General features: G+C 55.1%; 3 protein-coding genes across 3 annotated transcripts; 2 read left to right on the forward strand and 1 right to left on the reverse strand.

The window, feature by feature from the left end:
- Positions 1 to 8302: 8302 nt before the first annotated feature.
- CkaCkLH20_05161 (uncharacterized protein) lies at positions 8303 to 9938 on the forward strand (the record flags this gene model as incomplete). The annotated part of the gene is made up of 3 exons (XM_038887880.1): positions 8303 to 8456; positions 8521 to 9524; positions 9597 to 9938. 3 exons carry the CDS (start codon positions 8303 to 8305, stop codon positions 9936 to 9938), a joined length of 1500 nt encoding a protein of 499 aa, XP_038746922.1.
- A 1437-nt stretch (positions 9939 to 11375) lies between these two features.
- Positions 11376 to 12416, reverse strand: CkaCkLH20_05162 (uncharacterized protein; the record flags this gene model as incomplete). Its single annotated transcript, XM_038887881.1, has 4 exons — positions 11376 to 11569; positions 11630 to 11863; positions 11917 to 12039; positions 12101 to 12416. 4 exons carry the CDS (start codon positions 12414 to 12416, stop codon positions 11376 to 11378), a joined length of 867 nt encoding a protein of 288 aa, XP_038746923.1.
- A 2190-nt stretch (positions 12417 to 14606) lies between these two features.
- CkaCkLH20_05163 (cop9 signalosome complex subunit 5) lies at positions 14607 to 18306 on the forward strand (the record flags this gene model as incomplete). Its single annotated transcript, XM_038887882.1, has 5 exons — positions 14607 to 14714; positions 14778 to 14846; positions 14903 to 15715; positions 17171 to 17237; positions 17294 to 18306. The coding sequence occupies 5 exons, from the start codon at positions 14607 to 14609 to the stop codon at positions 18304 to 18306; spliced, it is 2070 nt and encodes a 689-aa protein (XP_038746924.1).
- Between the last annotated feature and the right edge of the window lie 1114 nt (positions 18307 to 19420).

Here is a 19420-nt window from a genome sequence, read left to right on the forward strand (position 1 = left end):
CTTGCATCTGCCGCAGCTCTCGTCAGCAAAGGCCAAATATTCACTCTCTGCCACAGTGATCGGAAACCTACCATCTGCCAGTGTTGGCGATCAACGAAGAAAGGTGTTCCCAATGGGCCATGTGTCGGCGCTACGTCGATCAAGAAACGGACAGGCTGCAGTGAACGTCCAGAGTTCCTGAACGAGTGCGCTTCGGGCAAGAGGATCTCGGAGAGGATTCCGCTCATGTCGTCCCATACTATGTCTGTCGATTGCATGCCGGCCCAAGGCTTCAACTTGTACAAAGGATGCATTTGGCATGACCACTTCCCATCTCGTTCCTGAGCTCGACTGGAACTATACGCGCTGATTACGTAGTTACGGAGCGTATCGAACGCCTGGGTCTAGTTAGCATTTCTCTCGAGACTGCACAAACGCACTGGTCCATGGACCAGAGGTATTAGGCTTCTCAAGACGACTTACATATATCTCTGCTCTAGTCTCCAAAGTAAAACTTTCCATTGGTGCAAGCTGCTCCACGACGTCTTTCATGTTGTTTGCGACTTCGATTGCGCTAGGAAGCGAGTTCAGAAGAGCGGTCATGTCGAACCTATCGGTTGTCGGGGCAGCTAGTGGGATGCGAAGCTCGGGGATTTCAGGAGCGGCAAGATTCAAAGCTTTCATGTATATCTCGTCTTGAAGCAGTCCGGCGCTGGTGGGACTGTCTGCCACACTTTCCCAGGAATCTTCATCAGAGGCAGCATACCCAGCTAGAGCGGTTGGCGGCAGTAGCGTAAGTCTTGGGGGAGAGTCCGGACCGGGAGATTGAAATGTGAAAGCTTCCAAGGCCGGGGCCGGGTCCGCCACGGTATTGGACACCTGAGGGCTCTCGGTACTCGGCCTCACGTCAACGGGGCTGCCCATTGCTGAAGGCGGCGTCAAGACTTCGGGACTCTTTGAAGACCCTGGGGGGCCAACATCGGTTGCGTCCAGCGCCGCACCGCCGTTTTGTTCTCGTGGCTGGGCCTGGTCGTGGTCGGCCTCGAGCAATTTCTCGTCGCCACTGTCCTTGATCTCCGGGACACCAACATTGATGATGCCTTCAGCGTCCAATAGTTGGGACAACACTGCCACTGGCGCGTTGAGTGCAACGCCGGCCATCCGGAGTGCCCGGACGTCGTCGAGCCAGACCACTCTGCGCGGTCCTATCATCCAATCCAGAAGCTGAAGTGGGAGAGAAGTGTGGTAGCAAATGCTCTGCTGGTCTTGATCGCGTGGAACATAGATCTTTGGGGCGACTTCGTCATGTTCGATGTATGCGTGAGCCGTCTTTGGCTCGATTGCCTGTGCTATAGTGCGGGCTCCGTGGCTTTGGCTCTTCTGGTAGACGCAAACATTTGCGCATATGCCATCGGTCTCGTAGACGCTCGCGTTGTGGAGCATGTGATACAATCTGGGGTTTGCGTCCACCCGATAGTGATAGAATTGGGCAGCAACACTGAGTGATGTTAGTTGTTGCTACTTTGACCCGTTCTGAATGGCTTTCAACTCACCGATACAATGCATGGGCTCGTTGTCGTATTTGCCGGTCCGCATTTTGCAACTTTGACGCTTGCGCACCTGGTTTGAGCCATACTGTTCTCTCCATGTTGCGGCTGAAGTACCGATCACTCAGATCAAGCCACGCGATTATGTTTCCCAGCTTGTGAACCTCAACTGGGGAGAAGTCGAGGAAATCAATATCCGACGCAAACGTATCGGTCGCATACTTGGAATCCGGAATGAGGAAATACTCGCACGCACGCTTCAGAGTAACTTCGCCACTTGCATGCCTCACGGGGAATGCCTTCAACTCCAGTAGCCTTTTGGGATCCAATGGAGCTGATCCTCCGAAAAACGTAGCTAGAGTTAGAAGGGCTTGCTTGACTTGCGAAACAGGAGGAGATGGCCGTTTCCGACACATCAGCAGGAAGTGGTCGTACACCGTTTCGACTGTCAGCGTACGAACTCCGAGTTTGTTGACGAAGAAGTCTCCAAGGTCGGGATACACGTCGCTGAGTATGATGGGTGATTGGAGATGGCAGTTGGGAAAGGGGGACCAGGCGCATTGGTCAATGGTGTACCAACCAGTCGCAGTGGCGGTTTTGACGTAGATGACGGGGTCATTCGGGTTTTCGAATCCCTTTCTGCAGATAGCGTCAGTTTCAAGAGCTGAACGTCCAGATGATTGATACTTGCCTCAAACCATCAAGTTCATTAGGGACGTTCACGTTCTCAAGTCTCATTTGGGCCAGCCAGTACAGTTCGACGACAGTTTCCTGAACCTCGGACGCAGATAAGTCGGCTTTTTGTCGAAGACAACTTAACTCTGCGACAACGTCTTGCGTCTACCAATCTCGGATCCCGAGCGTCACCCGAAAGAACATCGCAAGAGAAAACATTCTCTCTTCGGCCCCTTCAAGCTCAGCCCGATAGAGAGGCTCGAGAACTTCCTTTGACAGCATACTCCGAGGTGCCTTCCATACACAGTCTTTTGGCGATGTCCAAAATTGCACAGCCTGATCCTTTTCGGGAAGCCAGACACCTTGCTCTCGGGCAAAAAAGTCCCTAAGCCTCCGTCAGCTATCGTGGTCCAGCGCTTCAATAAGCGGAAAAGTGTGTATCTTACCTGATCTCGGCTCCTTTCGCCTTGCTGTACCCTGATGCGAGGAACAGACCTTGGAACTCCCCGTAGAGGCCCAGGATTGTTGCGCTTTTCTGGCTTGGGGTTGCGTTATCGTCTTCAGGTCCGATGAGAATGCCGCCATAAAAGTCGACGTCGGCACGGTCACGCACACCCAGCTCGTCGACCAAGAACTTCCACTTTGAGGGCCAGGAGTCGGCCGATATCTCCTCGTCAAGACGGAGGAACTTGACAGACGGGTCTGCGGTGTGCTTCGTAGATTTCTGCTTCAATTCGGGCAGCGGGAGGTAGGTTTCGGGCAGGCGAGCCAGTCTTCCGTCCTCGCAGGGAACTTCGACGTTTCGTAAAAGTTTGATGAATGACTGGTAGTACTGCCTATCGATGAGATCCCAGTGCGCTTGCAGTGCTCCGACGAACTCATTTGGCTGGTATGCTAGCACATATTCGAATTCTGGCGAAAGTTTTCCCGGGCTGAGGGTAGCTGCGGTCAACGGCAGCCGAGTGCGGAGATGCAGACATCGTTGAAGCCATTCGATCCATGTCTCTTCGGCCTCGGCTATTGCTGGCGGATCTCGCATGTATTCTTCGTGGAGGAAAGAGGCGACATATTTGGGATGTTGGGCCGACGAGACCGGTGCCAACAGCGCGCTAGGTCCGTATGGAGTGTTAGTCTCCATGTACGTTGGCTCGTGAGACGAAAGTCGGAATCGCATCTGGTTGTCAACGACAACCAACTTTTCAACCGCTTTGGGTCCCTCGTTTTTGTCTTTGTATCGTTCAGAAAGATACATATATTCCAAGCATTGCTTAGAATCAGTCAGGGCTTGCTCCGTTGCCTTCTTCAAGAACGGCTGCGAAAGAATGAGCCGGCGTACGGTATCAACGCCTGCTCGTTTGACCCCCAATGCTTTGAACAAACGGCACCTCGCGTCATCATCAACTTCATCGGGGCTGCTGTTCGAGAGACGAGCGAGCGTCTCATCCAAGAACTGCATCTCCGAGCACTTCGGGATTTTGAATCCCTTCTCGCAGTAGTCAGGGAAATATACTGGCTCAGCGAGGCAACTCACAAGCTTTCCCGTGTCCAGTGGGATGATAGCCAGCTTACGTATCCTCTGACGACGCTCTGTTACGCCCTTGTCTTCGCCTGCGTTCCAAATCTTGAGCAAGATAATGACAGCCTGCTGCAACCAGGATTCGTTCTTGGCAATGTTTTCCACCGTCCAACGAGAATTATGTTGCACGTCGTGCTCTACACGTAACAACATGTCATTCCAGCTCATGGCACGGAGGCCATAATTTGGGAGGAGTTGCATGTCAGAAATGTCGTATTCTGCCGCACGGAAGACGTAGTTTGTACTTTTGGGGCGATCCTGGAATATTGGCTTTCTGTCGCTATCGAGCCACCAGTCGGGCGGGCAGCGAAACATAGGAATGGCATAAAGTTTTCTGCTGCCGTTTAAGTTGTGTCGAAGTAATTTGGCATCATGTATCCTGTCCTTGACCTTTTCGAAGAGACAGCATGCGAATTGGTCTGAGGCATTAGACGCTGGTGGGGGAAGCAATCTCGCCCACTGGTACTGCAAAGGTCCGGTTGGCATCGAGGCAAACTCCTGAACAGTTTTCACCACACACTGAGCAATGGCACCGGCGAGAGCCATATTGCGTGGGGAGGTGATCGGAACCCCGTACCGGTTCGGAATGGTCTCAAAGTCCGCTTGGATCAAAAACTGGCGAACAGTTAGTAGATGCGAGAATCAAGCTAGCGACTCCGGGGTCGAATGGATAATAGATGGGTGATGGAACTCACTCTGAGCCCAATGGGCGGTAAGCGCAAAAATGGCCCGGCAAAGACAGGCTGGTTCAGGCTTTCCGTCATGCTTTCCTCAAAGAGAGCATGTTCGTCCTTCAACGGAATTGCCACTACAACTTCAGAAGGTGATTGATTCAAGGTTCGATTGCCCGGTGGCACTTTTTGAGCGAGTCTCCGAGCAATGTGGTACATCTTGGTAGTAGTGGTCTTGTCGGGCAAGGACTCCTTCTCGAGGATCGCAGGCTTGGGTCCTTCGCCCTCTCGTAGCGAGCGTACTGTCTTCTTGATCTGGGTACCACTCTCGTCGTAGAAGGAAATGGAGACGGTCCGCAAGCTCCTCAGAAAGAGAAACGAGGCATCTTCGAGGCCCTCGAACTCGTGATGGATCCAGATTTGCCTTCTCAAGGCGGCATCTTGATCGTCGAGCTTGTGCAGGTAGAGAGTGATGCGGGTTTGTTGGTTGGTGACATCTCCGCTCGGCTCTTCCCACACGGGCAAAAACATTCCGACGCCAGAGTCGCCTTCGTGGTGCTCGAAGAAGAACGAATACTCGTTCGATTCGATGTGCACTTTCGAGGCAGCGGCGAAGACGGATCTGAAGCCCAGCCCGTTGGGTCTGTACCCCTTCCCAACACCATCGGACTCATCAGGGTTGAGCCGGGAAGCTCGGCTGTCGTCGCAGATAGCGTCTACGTCCTTGGGAGTGAACCCGTTCTCGTTGGATTGGACGATGATCTTGTCCGGGTAGACCTCGAACGATACACTCGGGGGTTCCTTCTCTGCCCTGGCTCGGCTGTAGGCATTGTTGTCCGCGTTCCTGAGCAGCTCGATGACGAATCGCGTGCAGCGGGCGGAGAGGTGCTCCGTAAGCCTGAGTCGCGTTAGTCAACAGAACTAACACCAACCGATGCTGATGCGAGACTTACTTGATAATGGGAGAACCCGATTTGCGGAGGATGACCTGCTCAATCTTTCGACGAGCGCTCTCGTTCAGGTCTCCAAGGTCCGCGAGTTCCGCGTCGGAAAGGCAGATGTTCTTCAGCTTCCCCGCGATCTTCTCCACGTGCTCACGGGCACCGTCTCGGGCGGATCTCACGGGCGCCCCTTGCATCGTCGGCGCCTCTTCTGTCATGGTTGTCCCTTCCATTGTCGCGGGCAAATGTTGGTTTGTAGAAACGGCAGTGTCAAAGGGAAACCGCGCATCTCAATTGTTTCAAGAAGCAGAGAGCAGTTGCGTCATAATTATGGGAAAGCACAAGGGGCGAGCAAAACAGTGGCAATTGACGGACGACGCGGTCGCTGATCGCGTCGCGCGAAGTTTCTTTTTCTCCTGAATTCAGAAAACTCCAGTGCACCGAGAGAAGAATCCAATCAGGAGAGGCACATACATTGAAAAGGCGGGGCTATGTATGCTAGCAACGTTAATCAATCGAACAAACATTCCTCAAGACTGCTCTCGGAAAGTTTGAGGTCAGCTAAACAGCCAAATATTTACGCCACGCGGCAATTTGGCTGTTTCCGGGATCGAATAACTTTCTTTCAGACCGAAGTTGAACCCAGTAAGAGGAGAACTTGCTGAGTCATTCCCCAACCTTTGTGGCGAAACCAGGGGGAATCAAGAGATCTTCAGGAGAAGGAGAGGAGAAAAAGCAATGCTGTGTCCAATAAGAAGACAGCTGGAAACGCGAAAACCGACCACTGTTCAAGAAGCCAAGTCTTGATTGAAGATGAGTATCGTCATAGATGTCGCATTACAATCAATTGCGATACTTCTGCTGGCGACGAACAGGACAGCGACCGCATCACAAATGTGTTTCTAGATCTCATCAGAGACGTAAGTTGAAGAACTCTTCAAAAGACTCAAGCAGAGTTCCAAACACACGGAACGTCCCTCAATATATCGACCAATCCGAGTTGTCAAAGACTCTGGTTCTCATCTCACAAAGAGACGGGACTCGGCAGGCCTCTTCCCGCGTCCGCTGCTGCAGCTGCAGCTTTGCCGATCGGCTCGGGGCGGACCCGCTTCACGCCCGCCGGGCTGTGGGGCCAGGGTCTGCAGCCACTTAGAGCGAGGCCGCCGGCGGGCGACGCGCGCGTGAGATCGCGGCCCATCATCCTCTTGATATCGGTCTCGTTTTTGTGCTCCGAACGTCTTTCAAGATCGTATGTAAACCGCTATCGTCATCGTCCCCGGAGTTCCAGATCAAACGGCATGCCGGTTTGCGGAGTCACCGCACCACATCCCGCGCTGGAGGGATGAGCTGCATGTTGCCTAGACTCTCGGCAGCGGCGAGGCCAAGGCCTTTCGTGATTATTTATCTATCATGAGCATCAATGACCTCGAACATGCGGTCCGGGCTGTCGAGATATCTACATCACTGTTACTATCGATTCACATCGGGCATTGAAGATGCCGTGGGTTAGGTGAGCTACTGCCGCTGGAATACGGAGACCGGCACTAGTAAATGGGGGCACGTGTAAATGGGCCCATCTTGATCAATGGCATCGTGTAATAATCGTGGCCTTCTGCGTCGACGAGAATAGATCGGGCAACGCGTTCAATAACGCTTGCAATTGCCACCACGAGAAGCGTTACGAACGCCTCCTCCGTCTCACCCGTTATCAGCCATCACCAACCCGATTCCTTTGTGCGCGAGTCAGTATCCCCGACGCCACCGAGATGAGACGAACAGGTTTTGGTATGCCCTCCGCGTCCTCCCACGCGTCCAAGACGAAGTCTTCGAGAGGCACTGTTAAAGAAAGGGAGTCGTTTGCAAGGAAGAACCCTCAGTTTCTGTATGGATCCGGAGATAAGGAAAAGAGTTCAATGTACGGAGTAAGATGTCGTCCTGCGGCTTCGCTTGCTGCTGCACCATGCACGAGCGGCCCCCCCTTGCGGAGACCCACGGAGACTCTGAATAATATCTTCATGTCTTTGCATCTGCAGACTTGCCAAGCGACAGGCTGAGAGACGGTTTCAGTAACGATGCAGCTTCTAGTCTGCTTACAACTCGGCATTCTGACAGAGTCACCGACCTGACCGCCACGGAAATGCGGCATATTCTACAGGCTTCCTCGCATATGCTAGACCAATTTTCATGCCGTTCAACGGCTCACTTTCTTTGATCTCGAAATTTCAGCTAGCTTCCCCGATGACGGACGCAACCCGAACACACCATCAACACATCAGGACAAGACCGAACTCAGGGAAATGGTTCTCCCTCGCGTCCCTCCCGAGTCCGGGGTCGTCCCCGGAACTGAACATTGCCCAGACTTGACCTTATCTAGAGTAGTCCGCGACACATGATTGGCGGACGTGTTATCTCCCCCACCGGCATTTACCAATTGACTTCTCGCAGGTGTGTGTGTGAGGGACCCCAAACTCTTTGACACCACCCTATCACGTCCGTCAATTGACTTGTAGATAAGAGAGGCAGAAAAAAGAGAGAGAGGAGAGAGAATTTAGTTGCGCAAATGCAGTTTCTAAAACAGATACGGATAGCTCGCGGGGTGGGCATTATGGAGATGCCCGTGGGTGGCACGTCGGGATGGATCGTACCATCCACGCGGAACCGCCAGGGGTTTCTGGACTTATAACAACCACCTCTACTCCCGTCGAGTCTGTGAGAGGAAGTGTGTGAGTGAATTGTAAGTCCTCGACAACTTCATCAACTGCCGCCGACAACAGGCTCGACAAGAAGGTCAAAAGATCGGTCGTCCCATACCCTGAATCAACTCTCAGGGCTCACCTACCATCACGATATCGACCACCTTCACCGAGACCTCACCGAAACATACACCAAGCAGCCTCACCACCGTCCGCCAAAATGGTTGACTGGAAGGCCATGTTCGCCCCGGCGCCGTCCCTCGACGTGCCCGGCCTCGAGACCGTCGACCTCGCAGACACGGAGATGGAGAAGAGGATCGTCAGGAAACAGGACCTCCGCATCCTCCCCTGGATCTGCGTGACCTACCTCCTGAGTACGTCCCCGGACTTATAACCAGTCTCAAACATCACGGAAAGCCATCTAACACACCGGAGCAGACTACCTCGACCGCGTGAACCTCGGCAACGCCCGCACCCTCAACAACGACATCCCCGAGGACAACATCGTCACCATGCTCGACCTCACCGGCCAGCGCTACAACGTCGCCGTCGCCCTCTTCTTCGTCCCCTACGTCCTCATGGAGTTCCCCTCCAACATCCTCCTCAAGTACTTCTCCCCCTCCAAGTGGATCTCCCGCATCATGGTCTCCTGGGGCATCGTCACCATCTGCACCGCCGCCTGCACCACCTACGGCGGCCTCCTCGCCGTCCGCATCATGCTCGGGCTCGCCGAGGCCGGCTTCTTCCCCGGCATCATGATGTACCTCTGCTTCTGGTACAAGCCCGAGGAGCGCGCCACCCGCATGGCCATCTTCGCCTCCTCCGTCGCCGTCGCCGGCGCCTTCGGCGGCCTCCTCGCCACCGGCATCTCCTTCCTCAACCGCCGCGGCGGCCTCACCGGCTGGCAGTGGCTCTTCGTCCTCGAGGGCATCCCCGCCGTCATCGTCGGCGTCATGGTCTGGTTCATGCTCCCGGACTACCCCCAGACCGCCGCCTGGCTCACCCCCGAGGAGCGCGCCTTCGCCGTCAAGCGCCTCGGCCCCTACGCCCCCTCCATGACCGACAAGCACTGGGACGGCAAGGTCGCCAGGTCCACCCTCGCTGACCCCTACTTCTGGCTCTTCGCCGTCATGTACTTCCTCATGACCAACTCCCTCAACGCCTTCGGCTACTTCGCGCCCACCATCGTCTCCTCGCTCGGCTTCAAGGGCTACAACGCCCAGCTGCTCACCGTCCCGCCCAACGTCTTCGCCATGTTCGTCATCATCGGCAACTGCCTGCACAGCGACAAGACCAAGGAGCGCTCCCGCCACGTCATCGGCGCCCTCGTCTTCGTCGCCACGGGATATCTGCTGCTGGCCGTCGTGAGGCACTGGGGAGCGCGGTACTTTGCCGTGTGCATCATCGCGTGCACCAACGCCGCCGTCCTCCCCTTCGTCGCTGTAAGTTCCAGTCCCTCAGACAAAACAAAACAACTTTTTAAAAAAGAAGCATCAAACTGACTTGAACACCAGCACCGGACCGCAACCGTGCAGGGCTCCACCGCGACCGCGCTCGCGACGGGCGGCATGATCGCCATCGCCAACACGGGCGGCATCTCCGCCCCCTTCCTCTTCCCCAGCACCGACTCCCCCATGTACAGCATGGGCAACTGGACCATCTTCGCCTTCCTCGCCGCCACCGCCCTGCTCGCCGGCTACGTCTGGTACGTCTTCGGCAGCCACTCGGGCTACCGGACCGGCGCCAAGGACGACAAGGGCAACCTCGAGGTCCTCGACGCCGGCGCCGGCGACCCGGACGAGATCATGAACAAGCAGCTCGGCATCGTCACCAAGAAGGACGTCGAGGATGTGTAAGAGCAAAAGTGACCCGGACCGGAGTGAAACCCCCGGGGGGAAACGAAACGCGGGTGTTTTGGTTTGTCTTGTTTTGTCGTTGTAATGGATTATCCGGATTAGAAAAAGAGGGAGAGAGAGAGGCATAGAAAGGAAGAGATACCCCTGGAAGGCTTTAAGCATAGTATTACCCCGAACGGGTAAATCAACGCACCAGAAAGTTTATACGGTTTAATCAATCAGCATTTTCGATCCTGCCGTGCCGTGATATCCAGCGCATCAGCGTTCGCACATCACCCGCATCTTCCAGCTGGGCTGAGCGGGCGCGCCCACGCGGGTGAGCGAGTCAAAAGTCGACACAACACCAGGATCGTGGGGACGGGGGAATAGGGCGTGGCGGCGCGCGGCAAAGACACCCGCCAGAGACAAGCTTTCGAAGAGGGGGGGAACCGCCCGAGCCGCTCAACGGTTAAACGAACAGCCTCGCATAGGGTACGAACGTGTCTCACGGAAACCACAATCCGCCAAGAAGCTGAGGCGGGTGGGTAAAAGGTGTGAGAGAGAGTCAAGACCTCGACAGAAGAAAGTTCCGGGAATGGCAGACCGGGGCACTTCTCTTCCGTCCCAAGGGTTTCCCTTCGTCTCGTTGCTTCCGCGTTGTTCCATGTAGGCGTATGACGCATGGCAAAAAGTATGCAGCAGAAACAAGCTGAAGGAGAAGACAGGACAGGACAGGCACCGGGCTTCAATTAAGTCTCCTACCCGCATCGCGCATAAGTGCCCGTGTCAGCAGGACACACCAACTGCCCGTTGTTCGCCCGTGTTTCTAGAACGCTGCAGTCCTTTTTGACAGTCATGAAGCAAAACGAAACCAAACACATCGCAAAAACTTCGCTCGAATTCGCAAAAAGGAATTGGGCCCTAACCAGGGATCGAACCTGGGACCTCTCCCAAGCGAGAATCATCAAATGACGACCCTAAGGGAGAATCATACCGCTAGACCATCAGGGCTGATTGCGAACAACTGGGACCAGCTGGCGCTGGCTGCTGCTGGTGGGAGCTGCGCAGATGCGCCTTAAGGACTGCCCGACAGCGGGAGCTAATGCACCTAGGGCGCATCTCGACCACCCTGCTTCAACCTGCAAGATTGAGTCTTCTACCACGCCGTATGCCGGAAGCATAACTCAAGCTTAATCTTATCTGAGAAGGATGGAGAAGGAAAAGTTTCCTTCGTTATCCACCGGGAAAGCAGTCCGCGCGCCCTAGGTGTGGTCCAGCGTGAACTCTGCTGAGGCTTTAATTCGGCTTGTATGCAATGTCGCGCTCTGCCCAAGTTGTATACCGGCCAAATGCTTGTATGAAATTTTGCTTGCTATAATTTTTTACCTTTTCTATCCCATGCCACGACCCAAAACCTTCTCGGACCCGAAAGATGTCCCGTCCCCTCCAATAAAAACTCTATTCCTCGTTCTCAAACGTCACCGAGTTGACCATGGCCCAGTTGCGGATGTCATCGAAGTTGCGGCACGTGTGCAGGGTGCTGAAGTCGGGCCAGTGGCCCTCGACGGGCAGTTCGGGGTACATCTTGAAGGTGAAGACGCCAATGTCGGACTGGCACATGAGGTTCATACGGAGCGCCTCGATGCAGTGGTCTAGCGAGTGTGATTAGTAAACCTTTGGAAGTTTAATGTTGGTGGGATTAGTAAACATACCGAGATGTCCTCGAAGATCCTTGTGGCCGACGGGGACGTCGCCGCCGACCTCCGTCCGGTTGTAGTACTCGGGGTAGGAAGACTGGCGGAGCAGGTTGAGGCAGTGGAGCTGGTGGAAGACCTCGAGGCCGATGCGGTAGCCCTCCTCGCCGGTGACGGCGTTGGTGATCTTGATGGACTTGGGGTCCAGGCCAAGCCGGGTGAGCTCGGCGTGCGAGATCATCTGGTCGCCGACTACAAACACATGTTAGCCTCTGACATGCCACAGCGACGAGATGATAACCTACCATTGTTGGTGATGTGGTCCCATGCACGGTCAACTTCGTACCCGGCACCGACGAAGGGTGAGTTCACGATGGGCAGGAGGTCGTATCTCTCGGTGTGGTACTTGACCACATCCGCGGCGGGGGCTGTCATACGGATCAGTCTTCCGATAGAGATGCATCGCGAGTCGAGGATATGGAGACATACAGTAAGAAGAGTACTTCTTGGTGACAAAGGTATCGTCTTTCGTCGCGTTGCCGTAGCGCAGGCAGAAGGCCAGCGCGAAGAAGGTGATGGACGTCGTCAGGAGCACTCCGTGAGCTGCCCACGGCCAATACCTCGCCACCAGCCGGCGGGCCTTTTCTTTGCACGGAGTCTCGTCGCCGACCCTCATCCGCCTCCATCTCGACGTCGACGCCGCCCGTTCTGTGTTTTCTGTGTTCTCCGTGTTGAGGCTTCCCGCGAGGCTCTCGACCTCCTCCTCCTCGTGGGGCACCTCCCGGTAGACCTTTTCGGCGGACATGATTAAGTAGAAAATGGGTATGGTAAACAAAATGCAACTATGGGAGAAATAAATGACTGGCACTCCAGGTGCGAATTAGAAGAGAATGGAATATGTGACACACGGACAGGATTGTCTGGTGTGTGTTGAGAGGAGAAGTGAAGTGAACGACCAAACAAATTTGCAGTAGATGAGAGGTAAAGAGAGGAAGAATGAGTAGTTCGAGGACGTCCGGCGTTCTGTCTGAAGGGTAAGAAGAGACGAGTGCCAAGGCGATCGCTTCGGGCAGCACGAAAATCGGATTACCAGAATGATGGGAAGATCACAGACCGTCGGCGTCAACCGTCGATTCAATCAACCGCCCTAGGGAAATTTTTTGATTACTATTGACGGGGTGCCAGGTTGCCAGGGAAGGGAGAAAATCGCCGTCTGCTGTGCTTTCTCCACGGTGAAAGTGACACCGGGCCAGCCACTGGAGATGTCATCCAGCCATCAGAAACGTTTGGGCTGTTTGATCTTCGTTGCGAAGTTGCGGACGGGCCAGAAAGGGCTTTCATCCAAAGCAAGAATAGACGACACAGCGCGGACTGCAGCGCCGTCGCAGCCGGGGCGGGAACAGCGGGATCGCTCGTCCAATGACCGACGGCGACAGCGTAGTTGGTCCCATGGCTATATTCCTTCGTCCAGTATTGAACAATTGGGAACATTGACCACTGACCCCTTCGGTTGCAGTCGCGCGCGAGTCTTGTTCCCTCGCCTAGCATCGTAGTCGTGGTAGTGTAGGCTCGTACTCCTCTTCGGTAAAGACGGTGTGCCTTGTCAGCTGCAAGCCTGACTTACAACGCGACGAATACTTGTTAACGACTGGCTGGCTCTCCCTGGGTCCCCATGTTTGGCCAAGCTGAGGCGTTGGTGCGGTGTCTCAGAACAGGGGGCTGACGAAACGCGGAGTTGGTGCGCGACAGGGTGTGGCTTGCGGAGAATTTCCCACGCCAACCAGAGATGAGCAAACGCCAACCCAAACCTCCAAGATGACAAGCACAACACCCACCAATGTTTGCGGCTTGCCTCGACTTCAGCCAGGAACCAGAGCCAGGGTCAGCCTAGCAACCTAGATCAGCCATATCCGTACAGGAAGGGGGACGTCGACGTTCGCCCGGACCATCCCTGGGCGCATTTGCGGCTCAAAACCCGGCATCGTGTTGCCGTTGCCGCAACTTCACAATCCATCAATTCCACCATGCGAGTCGGGTCCTTTACCAGGTTCGGTGTCAATGTCTTGGCGCCCTGGGACTGCTGTTGTATCAGAGGGCCGTTTCTCTCTTCTCGAAATGGAACCGCCCCATACCCTTCGACCTTCCCACTGGATCTTCGCCCTGACCGCGCCGGTGTCGTGAACACCTTCCGTAACAACCTGTCGATCAGGCTTAGCATCAGATCCGGCCAGGAGCCCTTGGTGTTCTTCACCACGATACGACGAGGCGCTCTGCCAACGCCCCTGGTCCGCTGACCACCGCAGACAGTCTCCAAAACTGAAACTGCAACCGAGGGCCAAGGCCGGGGTATTTTCCTCGTTCTATTGTTGAATAAGGTGTTATGCTTGTTGAAGCGAGTATGCATGCAGGCGCGGGTAACGGCTCGATTCCACTCCCAACCAAGCCGCTCCCCGCATCCAGTGATCCATTCTCCCACCTCCCAGTCCTAACCATCGTCAGGACTGGCCCTGGGTGGGTGAGGTTTTGAAAGAGTCCCGTCTCTACGGCTAGCTCAGTCCGAGCAACCTTCACATCCGTCATAGCCCGTAGCCCTGCCCTTCCTACCCCCTCTAGACCCTTTCACTTGAACTCTGAGACGTTTCTGGTCTAGCACAGCAGGACGACCGCAGTTTGACGTCCTCGAGCAGAAGGAATTCGTCTAAACTTGGGGCCCCGACCCCTGGCGCCAACGGACTCGCGATGAAGCTGGGGGGAGACGACATGTGCCGAAAGGGGTACCATGTCACCCTGTCAGGCACACGAGAGACGAGAGAGAGAGAAGACTTGAGCTAGATATAAATCACTCAAACCCGCTCATCAGCCCACAAACAGCTCATCATTCCGCATCTCTCATTCCACAGTTGGCCCCTTATCGCTTGACGCGACCTTTCATTCCCTTTCTTTGGTAATTCAGTTGCTGTCATTCGCTGCCGGTCAGCCTATCATTCTTTTCAAAATGCATTACCCTTCCTTCGGACATTTCCTCCTGGCGAGCATCCTTGCCGCCCAAGGTGCTCAGTCTTTCTCCCTCGTCCCCACGGGCGAGGTCGCCAGACGCTATGTGGTAAGTTGGATGCCATCATGAGCTTGTTTGGTGGGAACATGCGCGCTAATATGAGTTAATTAGGCTCCCGCCTTGGCACTCGCCATGCCTGTCGTGGCTGCGCCCCAGGCTGTCAGCATTGAGGCTCGCGAGGTAAGACACTCGCCTATAAATCATTCCAGTTCCCCGAAGCTGACATGCTCTCATAGCCTCACCACAGGGGCAAGAAGACCAAGAAGGCCAAGAACAACCGTCGCGACGAGTTCGCCGCCGACGATGCTCTTGAGGCTCGTGACATCGAGGCCCGTGAGCCTGAGCCTCACCACAGGGGCAAGAAGACCAAGAAGGCCAAGAACAACCGTCGTGATGAGTTCGCCGCTGAGGATGCTGCCGACCACGCCGCCGTAGAGGAGCGTGACGTCGAGACCCGCGAGCCCCACCACCGCGGAAAGAAGACCAAGAAGGCCAAGAACAACCGCCGCGACGAGTTCGCCGCCGACGACGCTCTTGAGGCCCGCGACGTCGAGTCTCGCGAGCCCCACCACCGTGGCAAGAAGACCAAGAAGGCCAAGAACAACCGTCGTGACGAGTTCGCCGCCGAGGATGCCGCCGACCACGCTGAGATCGAGACTCGTGAGCCTCACCACCGCGGCAAGAAGACCAAGAAGGCCAAGAACAACCGCCGTGATGAGTTCGCCGCGGAGGACGCCGCCGACCACGCCGAGATTGAAACCCGCGAGCCCCACCACCGCGGCAAGAAGACTAAGAAGGCTAAGAACAACCGCCGCGACGAGTTTGCCGCTGAGGATGCCGCCGACCACGCCGAGATTGAGACTCGTGAGCCTCACCACCGCGGCAAGAAGACCAAGAAGGCCAAGAACAACCGCCGTGACGACTTCGCTGCTGAGGAAGCCGCCGACCACGCTGTTGAGGCTCGTGAGCCCCACCACCGCGGTAAGAAGACCAAGAAGGCCAAGAACAACCGCCGTGACGAGTTCGCGGCCGGTGAGGCCGTCGCTTTCGTCGCCTAAGGGGTGTCCCATAGGCAAGGGGCCAACTTCAAATTGCTTTGCCCAGGGCACCCTTGACATCAGACGGCCTCCCGTCACCTGTACTTAGAGTCCGAGATGCTTAGGAAAGAAAACCCCACCTCGGACTCGGTGGCGGGTTCGGGTTCGGGAATGCTTGGCCAATACTGTGTGTAGACTAGATCAGCTCTTCCGTTTTTCCATATATTCTTACAGTAATAATGACGGTACCTAATGTGCTTCCAGTGTCCAAACATGTCGTGTGCTTTGTGTGTGTCTGTGAGTGTTGTCCGCGGTCAGTCGTGAAACTGCCCAGTCGCAAGGCCTGCGATGTTGGAGCGGTCTGAATTCCGTAGATTACTGCTTGCATGAACCGCTGTCGGTGTTGCGACGATTTTAGTGTTTCGCCTCAAAGCGTCTTTCAGATGATGTCAAAGCATCTCGGAGCCGGACCGGATGTGCCACGCGGCGAGACGGGGACACCCCTCGCTCTCGGGCTCGCGTGCCGGCCGTATTCAGAGCGAAAGGCGGGCTAAAGTCCGCGTGATCTATTTAGATCGGTTGACGGGGTTCCATGAAGAAAGCGCGCGAAACCCGATTCGGGACTGAAGATATCCGGAAATGCCATGACGTTTGTCGCTGCTTGAGCCTCAAGATCCAGGGTCTGGAGGTCGTTTCTGCCAAGAGTTGCTTGTCGACGGGATCTGCCAGGGTTGTTTGCCCACAAGCCTTGGAACACGGCCTACAGGCTTGGAACCAGCGATCCAACAATACCGGTTCGCAGCATCCATAAGATCGCTCTTGGTGATTATCCCCCGCTGTCCATCATCTCGATACAGACCCGCTGAAGGACGCGTGGATGATGAACGCCCGTCGTACTCCGACGCAGTTCCACAGAACCCGCATTTTCGAATCAATTGACTTCTTCGAGAAAAAGATGCAAACTCTGATGTTTTTCGTTGGAATACCCCTTGAACGGTACCTTTCGCGATGGCAAGCTGATGTTTGACTTTTTTCCAAATGCGATTCGCCGAATCAGGTTAACTCGCCTGAAGTCTGGGAAGGTCCGAGTGACATTGCCTAGCTGTGACGAGGCCTTGGGCTGAGTAATAGTGATGAAGGATGTTTTTTCGGAGTTCTCCAACCAATTCTTTCGTTCTTTAATCAAATTTCGTCGTTCGTGTGTTCAATGGTGGTTGAGGTTGACGATGCTTTCACCTTGCGGTCGCGATGGAAGGAGCCAGTTATCCACCTTGAGAGCTCTCAGTGGTGGTAGACCAATGAGGTACCAGTATAATGATTACATAAGTGGACGCTGGAGACTGATAGCTTTATCTTATCGATACGGATAAGCTTCGACGTGAGGCAGGCGCCTGGATGGTGGGGTAAGGTCATTGGTACCTGGCTGCACCAACGCCTCCAACTTCAACTTTCCGTCACCATCGCCAGCTCCGTCAAACTGATCCTGCTCACGCAATTCGAGCAGCAAAGATGGAGACAGCTCAGAAGTCGTGGGGTACGTTGCCCTTTTCCCTCACCGCGCGCCGCGCCCGTACTGACCGCCCTCAACAGAGCTCGACAACAACGTCAAGTTGGTCGACCCCAAACGCGATGCGCTCTACAACCTCGACACCGATGCTCAAAAGGAAGCGATGAACGCCCGCCCCTGGGCCAGCAACCCGAACCACTTCAAGAACGTCCGCATAAGTGCCGTCGCACTCATCAAGATGGTCATGCACGCCCGGTCCGGCGGCAACCTCGAGGTGATGGGTCTGATGCAGGGCTACGTCAACGGCGACACCTTCATCGTCACAGATGCCTTCCGCTTACCCGTCGAGGGAACCGAGACGCGCGTCAACGCCCAGGGTGATGCGGAGGAGTACATGGTCGAATATCTCAGTCTTTGCCGTGAGCAGGGCCGTATGGAGAACGTTGTCGGATGGTACCACTCCCACCCGGGCTACGGCTGCTGGCTGTCCGGCATCGACGTCAGTACCCAGGCCCTTCAGCAGCAATTCCAGGAGCCTTTCCTGGCCGTTGTCATTGACCCCGACCGTACCATCAACGCTGGCAAGGTCGAGATCGGCGCTTTCAGGACGTACCCCGAGAAGTACGTCAAGGAGAAGGAGAGCAGCAGTGGTGGCGGCGGCGGCGTTACGAGCGACGGCTGGCAGGAGGTTCCCCTGGCCAAGGCGGCAGAATTTGGCGCCCACGCCAGCAAATACTACAGCCTCGAGGTATCACACTTCAAGAGCACGCTCGACTCGCACCTGCTGGAGCTGCTGTGGCACAAGTACTGGGTGCAGACGCTGAGCCAGAGCCCCCTCTTCACGAACCGCGACTACGGAAACAAGCAGATGCTCGACCTCGCGTCAAAGATCAAGGAGGCAACGACCCAGGTCTCGCGGCAAGGACGGAGCACTTCGGCTATGAACGCTATGGCGACGGGTGGCAAGAAGGTGGACGCGTTGGTGGAGAAGCTTGTCAAGGACAGCAACACGGTGGCTACTCAGGAGCGGACCGGTTTGGTTGCCATGGAGGTGAAGAAGAAGATCTTCAACGACGTGAGCGCGAACGCGTCGTGAAGCAAAGAGGCGCATCACTGATTAATGATTTCTTGACGTCATCAGAGGTATCTTCTTAGCAGGCCTCTCGGGCATGATAGATGGCGTTTAGAGGATAGGCTGGGCGTTGACCCCGAAATGACATGATGAATTTGAGTTAGTAAGGTATCGGTAAACTCTGTTATGTGAGGTTGATTGATCTGTGGGACGTTGCGATGACTGAACCGTTCATCTCGTGTTTCGTGTTCAGTAAACCGAAGCATCTCTTTCTATCTCTCTCTACCTCTCTCTCTATCGCAGTATTACAATCTCATTCAAGTCCCTCCCCTAGCATCATGTGTCCCAGCCACCCATACCGTGCAATAGATCAGGGGAAAGCCTGGTCTTTGGGCGATATTCCTCGTCTTCGTGACATTCAGAACGGTGTTCCAGCTCATCATGTGCACGAGAGGCCTCGTCATCGTTGCGGTCTTCTTTGCTCCCCATTGAGTAGAAGCCAGAATCTTGAACCGCGTGAGTTTGCTGAAATAATACATCGGGCTGCGGTCTTTCGTTCAGTCTTTCGGCGGCCGGGGGTTCAATTAGGTTTGTCGTCGAACCATCAAGCAAGGTAGCAAAAGGCTCTACAGTCGATCCTTGACGGCTGAAAAGCCAGCCCGCTGCAAACCCGTCGTGATATCCTGCTTCATACCTAACTTTATTCCCGTCTAGTAATGGTGTCTCATTGCCAGGGAAAGCCGTGTGATCCAGCGGGGACAAAATTGGCTCGAGGGCTGTATGTCTCGAAGCTTCCTTCACTGTAGAGCATGGGTGGTCATGGAGCCATGCCAAAAACCCGTTGATGAACGGTATCTCGTCGGCAGCGGACACCAAATGATCTAGAACAACAGAAAACAGATTTAGCCAAATTTCTTATATCATAGTCAGAACGAAAGAAAGTACCGTTTGGTGGCAGGGTGCTTCGTTTCGTTGTCAAGCCCAAGGTTACCGCAGTATCCCACCACTTTTCTCGTCTGTCACCTTCATCCATCTTCGAGCCCTTTCTGGTTATCGAATTTTTCCAGGTGTTGTAGCTTTCCCGGTTCAACAGCGGCGCTGGTCTTTCCCCTTTGGTGGCAAGGTCTGGGTCGTGCTG

Source organism: Colletotrichum karsti (genome assembly GCF_011947395.1).
Source record: "Colletotrichum karsti strain CkLH20 chromosome Unknown Scaffold14, whole genome shotgun sequence".
Classification (NCBI taxonomy): domain Eukaryota; kingdom Fungi; phylum Ascomycota; class Sordariomycetes; order Glomerellales; family Glomerellaceae; genus Colletotrichum; species Colletotrichum karsti.